The 13,188-nt window shown below is 38.0% G+C and overlaps 1 protein-coding gene across 1 annotated transcript in view; it reads right to left on the minus strand.

The window, feature by feature from the left end:
• The window catches only part of LOC129266193 (uncharacterized), a 118,002-nt gene that overhangs the window by 47,835 nt on the left and 56,979 nt on the right, over positions 1-13,188 (minus strand). Inside the window, exons 32-38 of the mRNA XM_064103842.1 lie at positions 11,346-11,480; positions 9,069-9,413; positions 7,954-8,085; positions 5,663-5,779; positions 3,753-3,872; positions 3,041-3,166; positions 1,428-1,772 (exon numbers count right to left, since the gene is read on the minus strand). Of these exons, the coding sequence (XP_063959912.1) occupies positions 1,428-1,772; positions 3,041-3,166; positions 3,753-3,872; positions 5,663-5,779; positions 7,954-8,085; positions 9,069-9,413; positions 11,346-11,480 (1,320 nt within the window). The remainder of the gene's footprint in view (positions 1-1,427; positions 1,773-3,040; positions 3,167-3,752; positions 3,873-5,662; positions 5,780-7,953; positions 8,086-9,068; positions 9,414-11,345; positions 11,481-13,188) is intronic.

Raw genomic sequence — 13,188 nt, forward strand, 5'->3', positions numbered from 1 at the left:
GGTTCCAGTTGAAACCAATTGGAGGCAACTGGTTTCAACTGGAACCAGTTGAAACCAATTGGTTTCCAACTGGATCCAATTGGAACTAATTGGAATGAACTTAATTAGTTACAAATTAATTAGCATTTGCACTAACTATTGCTCATTTGCCAACACAGAAGCAGTATTATATGTCTATTAATACCAATGTAAAGGGCATTGATAAAATACAGACTTTCATATGTATATATTATATGGAAGATCTTCAAATATATGTATTTTTATTTGATGTAATTTGGTAACAGTTAGTGGTGTACTAATTATCCTTTAATCTGTTTTAATTATAATCTATAACATTCATGAACATGGTTTTCACTGCTAAGTATTCTAAATACTTATCTTTAAAAAGTGTGGCACTTGAAATTGAAAAGAATTAAATAGATACATTGTTAATGATGATGGATCTCATAAAACATTAATCTGTGCACACTGGCAGATAATATGCAAATTAACTGGTTTCAATTGGATCCAGTTGGGTAACTGGAAAATTTCCAATTAGAAACCAATTGGAAATCATTTCCAGTTACCCAACTGGTTCCAGTTTTATTTCCAGTTACCCAACTGGTTCCAATTAGAATTCATTTCCAGTTACCCATCTTTCCAGTTAGAAGTCATCTCCAGTTACCCAATTGGTACCAGTTAGGATTTCCAGTTACACAACTGCATGGTTCAAGTTAGGATTTCCAGTTACCCAACTGGTTCCAGTTAGAAATCATTTCCAATTGGAAGTCATTTCCAGTTACCCAACTGGTTCCAGTTAGGATTTCCAGTTGCCCAACTGGGGGATTTCCAGTTACTCAACTGGTTCCAGTTAGAAATCATTTCCAATTGGAAGTCATTTCCAGTTACCCAACTGGTTCCAGTTAGAAATCATTTCCAGTTGGAAGTCATTTCCAGTTACCCAACTGGTTCCAGTTAGGATTTCCAGTTGCCCAACTGGTTCCAGTTAGGATTTCCAGTTGCCCAACTGGTTCCAGTTGGGATTTCCAGTTACTCAACTGGTTCCAGTTAGAAATCATTTCCAGTTGGAAGTCATTTCCAGTTACCCAACTGGTTCCAGTTAGGATTTCCAGTTGCCCAACTGGTTCCAGTTAGGATTTCCAGTTGGGATTTCCAGTTACTCAACTGGTTCCAGTTAGAAATCATTTCCAATTGGAAGTCATTTCCAGTTACCCAACTGGTTCCAGTTAGGATTTCCAGTTGCCCAACTGGTTTCAATTGGTTTCAACTGGAAATTGTTAAATTCCAGTTAAAACCAATTGAAACCAGTTAAAACCAATTGAAACCAATTGAAACCAGTTGGAAATCCAACTGGTTTCAATTGGATTTTGGTCCTGGGAAATTACAGAATTCAGTAGTCAGCGGGTTAATAGCTAGGCCACACCTACTTGCAATATCGGTTGGTCTAATGGTAATAGAGAATCCTCGGGCCGACCCAGCTCCGCAGTGATACGAGATCCAGGCGGTGCTATCAGGGAGGACAATCTCTCTTGGGGCTGTCCCGATGTGATAGACGGCAAAGCGACTGGTGTCGTTGTCAGCGTCGTCCCCGGTACCCATCTGAAGCCATGCCTCGGGAGGTATCGCAAAGACATTGACGGTGAGATGAATAGCATAGCCGTCGGGAACGTTGACAATCCATTCGACATAGCACAGCGCGTCGTGGGCGTCGATGTTAGGATAGCCAGGGGACTGGATGGTGCGCTCTTCACCAATGCCAAGAGTGATGTATTCTGTTAAGAAAACCAATCACATATTCAATTCAATTTATTAATCTATGATATACATATAAACATTTCCTCCACTGGTTCAACATGTGATCAATCTGGAAAAGAACTGCTTGAAAATGGGGAAACTCTAAGTGGAAACAAAAAAAATTCACACAGCGAATCACAAGCAACCTCTGCATCACCTGTACCTCCATAAAAAACAAGTGGAATGCCTCTGGCCGTCTCACCTGCATCACGCGATTCAATATAGCAGCAGTGCTGATTTTGAAAACTACTATAACTCGCACAAGATGTTCAGTGATACTTGGTTACTCTTATTTCCACGTTTTATGAACTAGACCAATACACTTATAGAGATATGATGGCAATTCAACAAATACCCCCAACGTGGCCAAAGTTCTTTGACCTTACATGACCTTTGACCTTGATCATGTGACCTGAAACTCGCACAGGATGTTCAGTGATACTTGATTACTATTATGTCCAAGTTTTATGAACTAGACCAACACACTTTCAAATTTATGGCTGTAATTCAACAAATACCCCAATTTGGCCAAAGTTCATTGACCATAAATGACCTTTGACCTTGATCATGTGACCTGAAACTTGCACAGGATGTTCAGTAATACTTGATTACTATTATGTCCAAGTTTCATGAATCAGATCCATAAACCTTCAAAGTTATGATGGTAATTCAACAGATACCCCCAATTCGGCCAAAGTTCATTGACCCTAAATGACCTTTGACCTTGGTCATGTGATGTGAAACTCATGCAGGATGTTCAGTGATACTTGATTAACCTTATGTATAAGTTTCATGAACTAGGTCCATATATTTTCTAAGTTATGATGACATTTCAAAAACTTAACCTTAGGTTAAGATTTTGATGTTGATTCCCCCAACATGGTCTAAGTTCATTGACCCTAAATGACCTTTGACCTTGGTCATGTGACATGAAACTCAGGCAGGATGTTCAGTAATACTTGATTAACCTTATGGCCAAGTTTCATGAACTAGGTCCATATACTTTCTAAGTTATGCTGTCATTTCAAAAACTTAACCTCAGGTTAAGATTTGGTGTTGACGCCGCCGCCGCCGTCGCCGTCGGAAAAGCGGCGCCTATAGTCTCACTCTGCTATGCAGGTGAGACAAAAAACCTTTCAAAACATCTTCCAATGTTATGGTGGCAGCGGTGGGATCGAAACCCAAGACATTGAAATGACCGGTGCCTCAAACCAGTGAATTTTGTATAAAAAGAAACCTTGCTTACCAGTGTTTTCAATGGTTCCACAGCTATCCTCATCTACCTCATTCCAGCAGTCGTTATCTGCATCGCAAACATAGTAGTCTGGAATGCAGACCCCTTCACTGCAATTGAAGTACCCTTCGCCACAGTCTGAATGAAGGAAAATAATAACATTTACATACTAGGAGTGTGTTTCACAAAGACTTTACCCAATGACTACCGAAGTCTTAAGTTCCCATAGGCTTTGTATAGGGACCAGCAGGTTCCAACAGGCAATGGGTTAATCCTTATTTAAATGACAACTTTTATTACTATGCTGCCACACAATATTTTTCAAGCGCACTTCTCACTGAATTTTTACTTTCAAGTCTTGTACATATTTTGAGATCAAAATTTACGTCACACGGGTACGCGATTCCGACATACTGCAACATTTTTTAATTGCATGACATACCTCAAATTGCTTGATTTCAGGTGCAAAGGCAATGCAAATTGTTTTTTTTTCAAACCAAAAATCTTAATTTCACGAGCAATTTTACATTTTCTGTTTTAAACGAATTCATTTTATGCCATTTAAAATTGCAAAAGAGTTCTTGAAAAAATTCATCAGAAAAAACCCAGACATGTCAGAGCCAAATCTGAGATGGAGGGAGGGGGGATCAGAGTTAAAAGTTAAAGTTTGGTTATAAAAAGCCAGGTTGATTTAATATGGTGAAATTTACAATCATAAACTTACCAAAGCAATTTCTTTCGTCTTCGCCTAGGTCACAGTCAGGATAGTAATCACAAGCCCAGTAGGATGGGATACATGTTTCGGTAGCTTGACACGCAAACTCAAAGAAAGAACATGTAAAACCTGGAAGAACAAAGGCATATTTTTCTTAATAACTTTCCGACATGCTCCCCAGGGAGTGGAAAAAGTGTGTGCAGGCACGCCAGAACCTAATCAATTGTTTGATGCATTATAATTTTTTTAAATACAATACACACTCCTCTTCATTAATTAATTTGCCAAGACACAGGACGTGTGCTTATCAACATAATATTTGTTTTATAGGTCCAAAAAAGAGGAGCAATTTATCTAAAGACATCAGAAATGCACTATCTTTGAATTACTTAAGACAACACTTGATAAGAAAATACTTAAATCCGGTCCCTAAATTGATAGATTTGCTTAGTTTCAGTTGTGGGTTGATTGGTTTGAAAATTTGTTTAATGTTTCGTCTGATATAATGTATATAATGTTGCCCTGATATATTTTTTCCCCTCGTTATGTAATGTACTTAAGCTTTTTTTCATTATGTCTTTATTGTCTATATATCATGGTGCACACATAACAAGCTCAGCTTACAGAGTTGCTACCTCCATTGTATTGTAAAATTTTTGAAAATGTATTAATGTCTTATCTTTGGAAATAAATGTTGAATTGAATTAAATTGAATAATCACTCGATATTACAAGCAATTACAGAAGACTTTCTGGCCTAAGCTCTACATGCAATCTACAAGGAAAATAGGGTATTCGCAGAAACTTATGAAATGGTATTATATGCAAGGCGCTTGACGTAAGATAATTTTTCTAAGTTTGCCAGTCGAGAAATCAGTTCTTGGAAAGAAACGATCAGAAGAGGTGGTCTCAGTACAAATTCTCTTGACAAGATAATCACAAATAAAAAGTGTAATCTAAATAAAAGATTATTTTCCTAATTGACAACAATAACTAAGTTAGTATGAAATGTCGACCTTAAAAGAACAGAAATACATTTACTTAAAGCTCACAAAGAAGCTGAACTAGAGTCGTTCCTGACAATTGCCTTTTGGTGTATTTATAAATATATACTTATAAGAAATCAATCAGGAATAGATTGTCATAAATTTAGCTTGTAATACTTACTTGAAAGGGAAATCTCTAAAAGAATCAAAGAAGATATGAATATTGAGAATAATAATAATATAGGATTTGTATAGCGCATGTATCCACCTTGCTAGGTGCTCCTATATTACCCCGGCTAAGCTAGTCTACCGATTCTGGTGCGCACAGCTTTTTGAGGAATTACTTCCTGCCGGTACCCATTTACCTCACCTGGGTCGAGTGCAGCACAGTGTAGATGGTCCCTTTACAAAGTCTATGGCCCATATTCTGAAGTCGGGGAAAACACGCCACGGCTAGGATTCGAACCCAAGACCCTCTGTTTGAAAGGCGAGAGTCAGAACCACTAGACCACGATGCACCCACAGAGAAGAAGTATCACAACCTTCCAAAATGTATATGCTGAAAGTTTTTCTCTTTTTTGATGTCTCATTTGGTTCAACTTAGACCATGGTCTAACTCTGTGCTAAAATTATGGGAAGCCAAAAGTGTCAAAATTTTTATTAAGTTGTACGTTTCTTATGTTTACTGTGCTCTTTCCTGATTTATCGATGGTGAAAACAATTAAAAAAACTTCCTACACAATTATGAATGATTTAAGAGCCAAATGAGCTGAAATATTATATCTCTACTGTTAGTGATTTATGTAACAATTGGCTATCCATACTTAAACCACAACTTTAAACCTAAGTTTAAGTTATACCTGACTTCAGAATACGGGCCATAGACTTTATAAAGAGACCATCCAGTCCCAGTACATAATAGGTTCATACATACCACAGTCTTCTTCATCATCTCCAAGCAAACAGTCTACGTATGCATCACATTTCCAGTTCTCAGGAATACATCCCAGTCCACCAATGCACTCATATTCGTCCGGCTGGCATGTCACATCTGTAAAGAGATCAATCCTAATTTTTTGTGGATGCACTTAATCATTTTAGAGGGGAGGGCCACGCCAACAGACAGTTGACTTGAATAAAAAGAGAAAATCAAACATTAAGACTGATCGTTTCATTGGGATTGGATGAGTTATGACATTTGCAAATTTGGTACTTTTTGCAGTTATATTGAGAGTTGAGGTTGTCACTCACTCAACATTTCTTTTGTATCTCATTGCATGAATAATACAATATTTCAATTTTAAAATTTCATCAAACCAAAATACCTTTAAACAGTGGTAATTCATTAAGTTCATTAAGAATCAAACTTTGAATAATTTCTTACAGTGAGTGACATCATCGGTTCACTCATTTGAATAATGACCAGGATATGGATATAACTCTTTTGAAATTAAGCAAACCTTCAAAGTGTAACTTTTTTAGATTTTACAATATTCATCAAACTACAGTACATTACAACAATGACAATCGGACATATGCATGGAGGAACCATGCAAACTGCAATGAAATCAAACATTGAGATATTTCATGCAGTGACTTTGTGTAGAGAATGACTTTGTCAGTTCCATCATTTTAATAATGAACAGGACATGCATGTGAGTTTTCAAAATCAAGCAAAAGTTCAAAATATAATTTTGGTGAAATTTTCAGCATAAATCATTAATTTAATGACACAGCATCAAGTTGGTTGTAATCATGGCAAAAACAACAATGAAGGTTTGGTGGAAATCAACCAAAGAATAACAATGCTATAGATTTTTGCAGAATAAATTTTGTGACATCCCATGTGATAAAGCAGCTACCCCACTTCGATTAGGTGACATAAATCAATATACCTGATTACTTTGTGCTATTGGCGTACAATGTTTAATTGTGTATCTGTGGCACAAAGTAATCTTGTCAACACGTTGTCATGCATTGTGAAAGGCTCTTGCCTCTAATTAGGTGTGATGTTATGTCTGAATGAACCTTTCCTGTACAAAAGCACTACGAGGTCTGACATTTTTAGGTCCATTGTTTTGTCTCTGGTCTCGCAAAGCTAGGGCTTGGCCTTGCTCTTAGCTATGAGCTTGAAGTCTGTTCTTTGTCATTCAGTCAGGCCTTGGCCTTGGCAATGTCCTAAGGCAGTCTGTTATCTGTCAGTCAGGCCTTGGCCATTGATTGAATCCATTTATTTCATTTCGATAAAAAGATATTTACAAAGTATAACATACACGATTATCACATGCATGTAATATGCCAATATACAAATACATGAAAATATGAAATGAAATAAGAGAACTTAAAGGAAGGCCTTTAAGGCTTCGTGGGTAAAACTTCTCTCAAATACATGTACTATATTCTACATTGCGTTACAGGCATATTAAAATCTTCAATTTGTAATACCCCACTCCCCGTTAAAAAACATTGGAATGTCCTTATGCAGTCTGTTTTTGGTCAGTCAGTCAGGCCTTGGCCTTGTCCTTAGGCACTCTGTTCTTGGTTTGTAAGGCCTTGGCCTTGGCTATGTCTTTGGACAGTATGTTTTCATTTAGTCAGGCCCACGCCTTGGCAATGTCCTTGGGCACTCTGTTCTCGATCATTCAGGCCTTGCCATTGTCTATGTCTTTGGGCAGTCTGTTATCGGTCAGTCAGGCCTTCGCCTTGGCTATGCTCTTGGGCAGTCTGTTTTTTTCAGTCATGCCTGGCCTTGACTATGTCCTTATGCAGTCTGTTCTTGGTAAGTCAGTCAGGCCTTGGCCATGGCCAGGTCCTTGGGCAGTATGTTCTCAATCATTCAGGCCTTGCCATTGGCTATGTCCTTGGGTAGTCTGTTGTTGGTCAGTTCAGGCCTTGGTCTTGGCCATGTCCTAATGCAGTCCGTTCTCGGTCAGTCAGTCAGGCCTTGCCATTGGCTATGTCTTTGGGCAGTCTGTTCTTGGTTAGTAAAAACTTGGCCTTGGCCATGTCCTTGGGCATTCTGTTCTCAATTATTCAGTCCTTGCCATTGGCTATCTCCTGGAACGATCTTATCTCTGTTAGTCAGGCCTTAGCCCCTGGCTATCTCCTGGGACATTCTGTTCTTGATCAGCCAGACATTGGCCTTGGCCATGTTCTTGCAAGCTCTGGCCTCAGTCTTGGCTGACCAAGCTTCGCACAATACTGCTACTCTTTGGAAAGTCATACCTTCGCATCCAACCTCATCACTGAAATCTCCGCAATCTATCCAGACATCACAAACCCAGCTATCCGGAATGCACTGGCCATCTCCTGCACATTGGAAGTTAGTTTCATCCTCACAAGGTGGAAACGTCGCATCTGGGGGTGAGGAAAAGAAATGATACACATTCCAGGGCATTTTATCACTTGAAGCCCTATGGTACCAGCTTTTGTACTTCAGAGTGTGAAATTCAGAATTTTCTCTACACTGCCACTTTGGTAGTCTAGTTGTATTAGAACAGAATAATAGAGAATGGATGATTTCACGTAGTGTTGAAATCTGGTGTTAGTGTTGTGGAAACAACACCATCCAAAATACCGTATTTAAAATGAGTGTTGGGATTATGACCTAGGATATTCCCAGCAGTTCATGTGGGGTGCTTTCCCCTCCACCAACGTTTGGTGTTCTCGAATTTGGCAATCTCAAACTCAAGAACAGATAAAATCAGAATTCATACATGTTAGAAGATGAGTGGAGTCCATCAGAGTGAGCTACATTTTAATGAGCAATATTATTGATACTTTCAATTTATTGAACTGATTTTAGACAATCCATACCATGAGATTTTACTGCAATTTTTCCCCAGACTTTAATACTGATTGCTTCTATTGATATCATCGTCAAACTTCAAATTCCAATTGTCAAAACCTTGAATTCATCATCTTGTTGTTGAATTGGCCGTATTCTTGCTATCTTTCCATCATTCATTAAAAAAAAAAAAATAATAAAATAAAATAGAGTCAATTACTTACCCGTCTTTGTCACATTTTGGTTTTCTTTTGTAAAGAGGGCAAGTTGTGCCTGCTTATATTGAATACAGTGCAATCGCCTCCTTCACATGTCACTGTGAGAAGGCTAGCATATGGAAGCGTGAACGGAAAAACGATTGCCAACAAATTTGTAGTGAATGTTTGGTGACCTAGCCTGCAGGCCTCATAGCGGATCACACAAAGTGATACAAAATTTGAATGAAAGAGTTATAAATATAGGCAATATAAGGCAGGATTTGGCGTGAAATTTGCGTGACATTCAATGAGGCACCTTTATCAATCTGCAAGAACTGCCACAGAGACAGACTCACCGGGTGGTTCATCGACGGCCTCAAGAGTGATGTTAAATCCTTGTGACAAAGCGTAGATGCCAGTGAAGAACTCGATGAAGAGTTCATGCCCTTGGGACAGGAGATAGGAAGGAGGTACACTTCTGTGCATGTAGACCTCAAAGATCTGACTGAAGTCATGCGTGTCTGTCCCGTTGCCGAATACAACGTACGAGCGGAGGCTGAGGTCGAGTGCGTTGATCGTCACGTTGATCACTTTACCGGGAACGGTGGAAACGTGGGTTACTATGTACGTGTTCTTTGGATAGACGTCAGGGAAGTTTGGCGATATCAGCGTGGTAATGTTCTCATTTAAGAAGATATATTCTGCATACGAAGGAGATACAATATATAATAATAATAATGATAATAATAATAATACAAATCATTTATATAATGCTTATTTTTCCAAGCACTGCATACTGTTCTGGCTTTAGTATGGCTAACCTGATCAGGTGAACTCACCTGGGGCCCTTTGCAGAAAGAGTTGCGATCAAACGCAACTTAAAATATCCTGTGCAACTTTGGGACTTGCGCTTTATACATGTATTTCGACTTGCATTTAACCACAACTCTTTCTGAAACAGGCCCCTGATCTTTCAGGAAATTCCTAATTCCTACCAGGTACTACACATGTAAATTTAAACTTTATATCAAATATAGAATGCACAGTATTTTGTCTGATTCTTTAAATAGCATTATCAAATCATTAACATTACAAAAAAAATTGCAGACTTACAAGACCAAATTCAGAGAGGTGGTTTGAAATTATTTCACACTAATTCACTAATCAATACATTGCAATAATTATGGGGGGGGGGTTCACAAAGATTGAAGTATGACTAATCATTTGAAGAGTTACACACTAATTCACCAATCAAAACATTGCAATACCGGTAATTATGGGGGAGGGTTCACAAAGATTTAAGTTTGAATTATCACTTGAAGAGTTACACACTAATTAACTAATCAATACATTGCAATAATTATGGGGGGGGGGGGGTGGGGGTTGGGGGTGTTTCACAAAGATTTAAGTGGGACTTATCATTTGAATAGTTTCACACTAATTCACTTATCAATACATTGCAATATGTTACCAAGTAGCAAAACTGTATCTTTCCCCTAAAAGCATTTTCATTTCTCTAAACAAATAAAATTATGGGTCAATTTATCCTCTCTATTACTCTAAAAAAGGTATATTTTAAGACAAGCTATTTTAACACACAGTCAATGAGAAACAACACACAGTATTTCAGTAAGTCTGTTCCCTGTTTAAAGAGTGTATGATGTGAATAACTCATCCTCCGGTAGATTTTTTACGACTTAACACGAAAACATATTTCAATAGTTAGGGTCCCATTTCTAGTAAAGTAGTATATGCAAAAGGCAGCTCAGATTTTTTTTTATTGAAACAATTTGCAGAAATTCCAATCTGTCTTAAATACTGTAGAAATGATCTAATTTTATGCAAATTTGTAGGAGATGCACTTTCAGTTCAATTCAATTCAACTAAAAAATGGTCTTTATTGATGATCAAACATGTTAATAACAACCGCACATGAGATAACAGCCGCAGCTAGAAAATTACTGTTTATAAGTTTGGGTGGGAACCATAAATAACATTAAAAAAACATAGTAAAATGCATTAACAAGGCTATACATTTAAAAAGCTAATGCAATTCTCGGTAATGCATAAAGGCAATGAATGAATGTAACATGATATGAAAGGTATATTTAATAATGGCCGACATGAAGGATACTGGCAATTCATTTTATTTAATGACAAAATTGACTGTAGATCCCCTATTCCCCAATGACAATGTTGCTATGATTTGATCGGGTAGGATCAGGGGAAAATGAACCATTTTACCGGAAGTCAGCAAACTTTGCAGTAATATAAGTTTTCCAAAGGAACGGGGGATTTATTACGTCTGCATGTGTGCTGCTGTTCGTACGCCAGCGGAAAGACCTGATTATGTTCATCCCACGATTGCACGTCGTGTGGCTTACGCTTTTCCCGCTTCCCCCACTATTCAAAATGTGCATTTTCTGATCGGGTAGATCGGCATGAAATACTGAACATGTTAGAAATGTTTAGCCGATCACGCCGATCTGAATAAAATGCCCACTGTTACCCCGTCTCCACAACGTTGATATTACGCTGCTCCCGATTTCAACGGATTCCTATCCCGCTCTCCGTCGACTTAATGATCGGGATGGATGGGGGTTTCAGATCGTGGTAGGGAAACGGGGCCTTACCTGTATTTTGCGGTGTTCCACAGTTTAGTTCATCATCTGCACTCGTAGTGAGGCAATCAACATGGAAATCACATCGTTGAGCACTTGGGATGCACTGACGGTCCGGACACTCAAACTCATGCTCAGTGCAATTTCCTGTAAACATCGCAATCGAACTCAGTAATATCATTGGTGGTGAAATGAACAATAATCATATCAGGGGGTGGTTTCATGAAGCTACATTACACTCAAAATCAGCAATACGAACGATGACAGGAATAATAATCATAACAGGGAGTGGTTTCATCAATATACAGGTATACATCACAATCAAAATCAGTAATTAATCAAAACAAGGGCGGTTTAACAAATATAGATTACAATAAAAACCAGTTATATCATGGATGATGAAGTGAATGATATCACAACACAGGGCAGTTTCATAAATCTACATTGCAATCAAAATCAGTCATATCGTAAGCATTGAATGTGCAATAACTTAAAACAGGGTCGGTTTCATAAACATGAATTACAGTCAAAATCAGTAATGTCACAAGCATTGACATGTGCAATAAATGAAACGCAAGGGCGGTTTCATGAACACGAATTACAATAAAAATCAGTAATATCATGAGCATAGAATGTACAATAAATCAAAACAAGGGCGGTTTCATAAACATGAATTACAATTAAAATCAGTGACATCATGGGTGATTATTTACAGGGGGTGCTTCATGAAGCAAATTTTAAAATACATATGGCTCCATGAACTGAAAAATAAAATGTCAAATATGCGAGCAAAAAGAACTCAGAACATACTAAACAACATTGACTACGTTTCTCATGATCCAATTTTAAAGGTTAAAATAAACCTTGGGCTAAAAATTTGTTCCAACATTCACATGATGTAACACGCATTATCATTTGAGGCTCATAAGAGCAGTCATGTTGGAGGACAAACAATCAAAACTTGTCCATACAACTGTGATCAGTCCTTGTTTAACCCTACAACGGGGGGGGGGGGGGGGAACATTTTCTGCGCCACTCACAGAGTTTATACTTTTAAGTCTCGCGCATCTTTTGAGACCAAATTTGTGACGCCCGGGTACGCGGTTCCGAAATTACGCAACATTTTGTAAGTGCATGTCAGACCAAAAATTGTTCCAAAACGTGATTTTGTGTACAAGTTAAACAAACATGAGAACGCTGCCTCATGCATTACCAGGGGGAATCCTCAGTTGAAATCAATTGATTTTAGCATAATTATGCTTCAAAAAGGTTGTGCAATAAATCTGGTGAAAAAAACAAAGAAAAAAAAAAGGTTGGAAAACAAAGAAATACATAAAAAATTCATAAAACAATAAAATACATAAGAAATTGATTTCCAAACCGAAGTTTTTTTCAAGTGCAATTGTTGAGAATGCTACAAAGAATATTTTTACCAAAAATTAGCATTCTAGGAGCTTTATTTAGTGAATTAGAGCAAAAAGTATGATTTATGCATAAATTAGCATAATTAATTCATATAAAATAAAATCTCATTATTTTGGAAAATTTTACCATACAGCCTTGTAGATTACATCGCACACTACCAGCGTGCAAATTTTTGCGGCGCTCGCGCGATCGGCGGCCGAGATCTCAGGGGGGGTTGAATCAACCCCCTCCCCGGCCACAGAACAGCCAAAAAAGCCCGGCCTAGTTAGGGTTAAATGGTGTATTAATGCACAGGTTTGCAACTATTATGTCCTCAATGGTGAAGTCATGGGGGAACCTTCTGCATGCGATACGCAGAAGTTATTTCCTGGGGGGTGGCAAAGAAGCATACAAATTTTCAGTGAATTTCGAAGCAAGGAAGTGACATGAG

The sequence above is a fragment of the Lytechinus pictus genome, chromosome 8, assembly GCF_037042905.1.
Source record: "Lytechinus pictus isolate F3 Inbred chromosome 8, Lp3.0, whole genome shotgun sequence".
Lineage (NCBI taxonomy): Eukaryota > Metazoa > Echinodermata > Echinoidea > Temnopleuroida > Toxopneustidae > Lytechinus > Lytechinus pictus.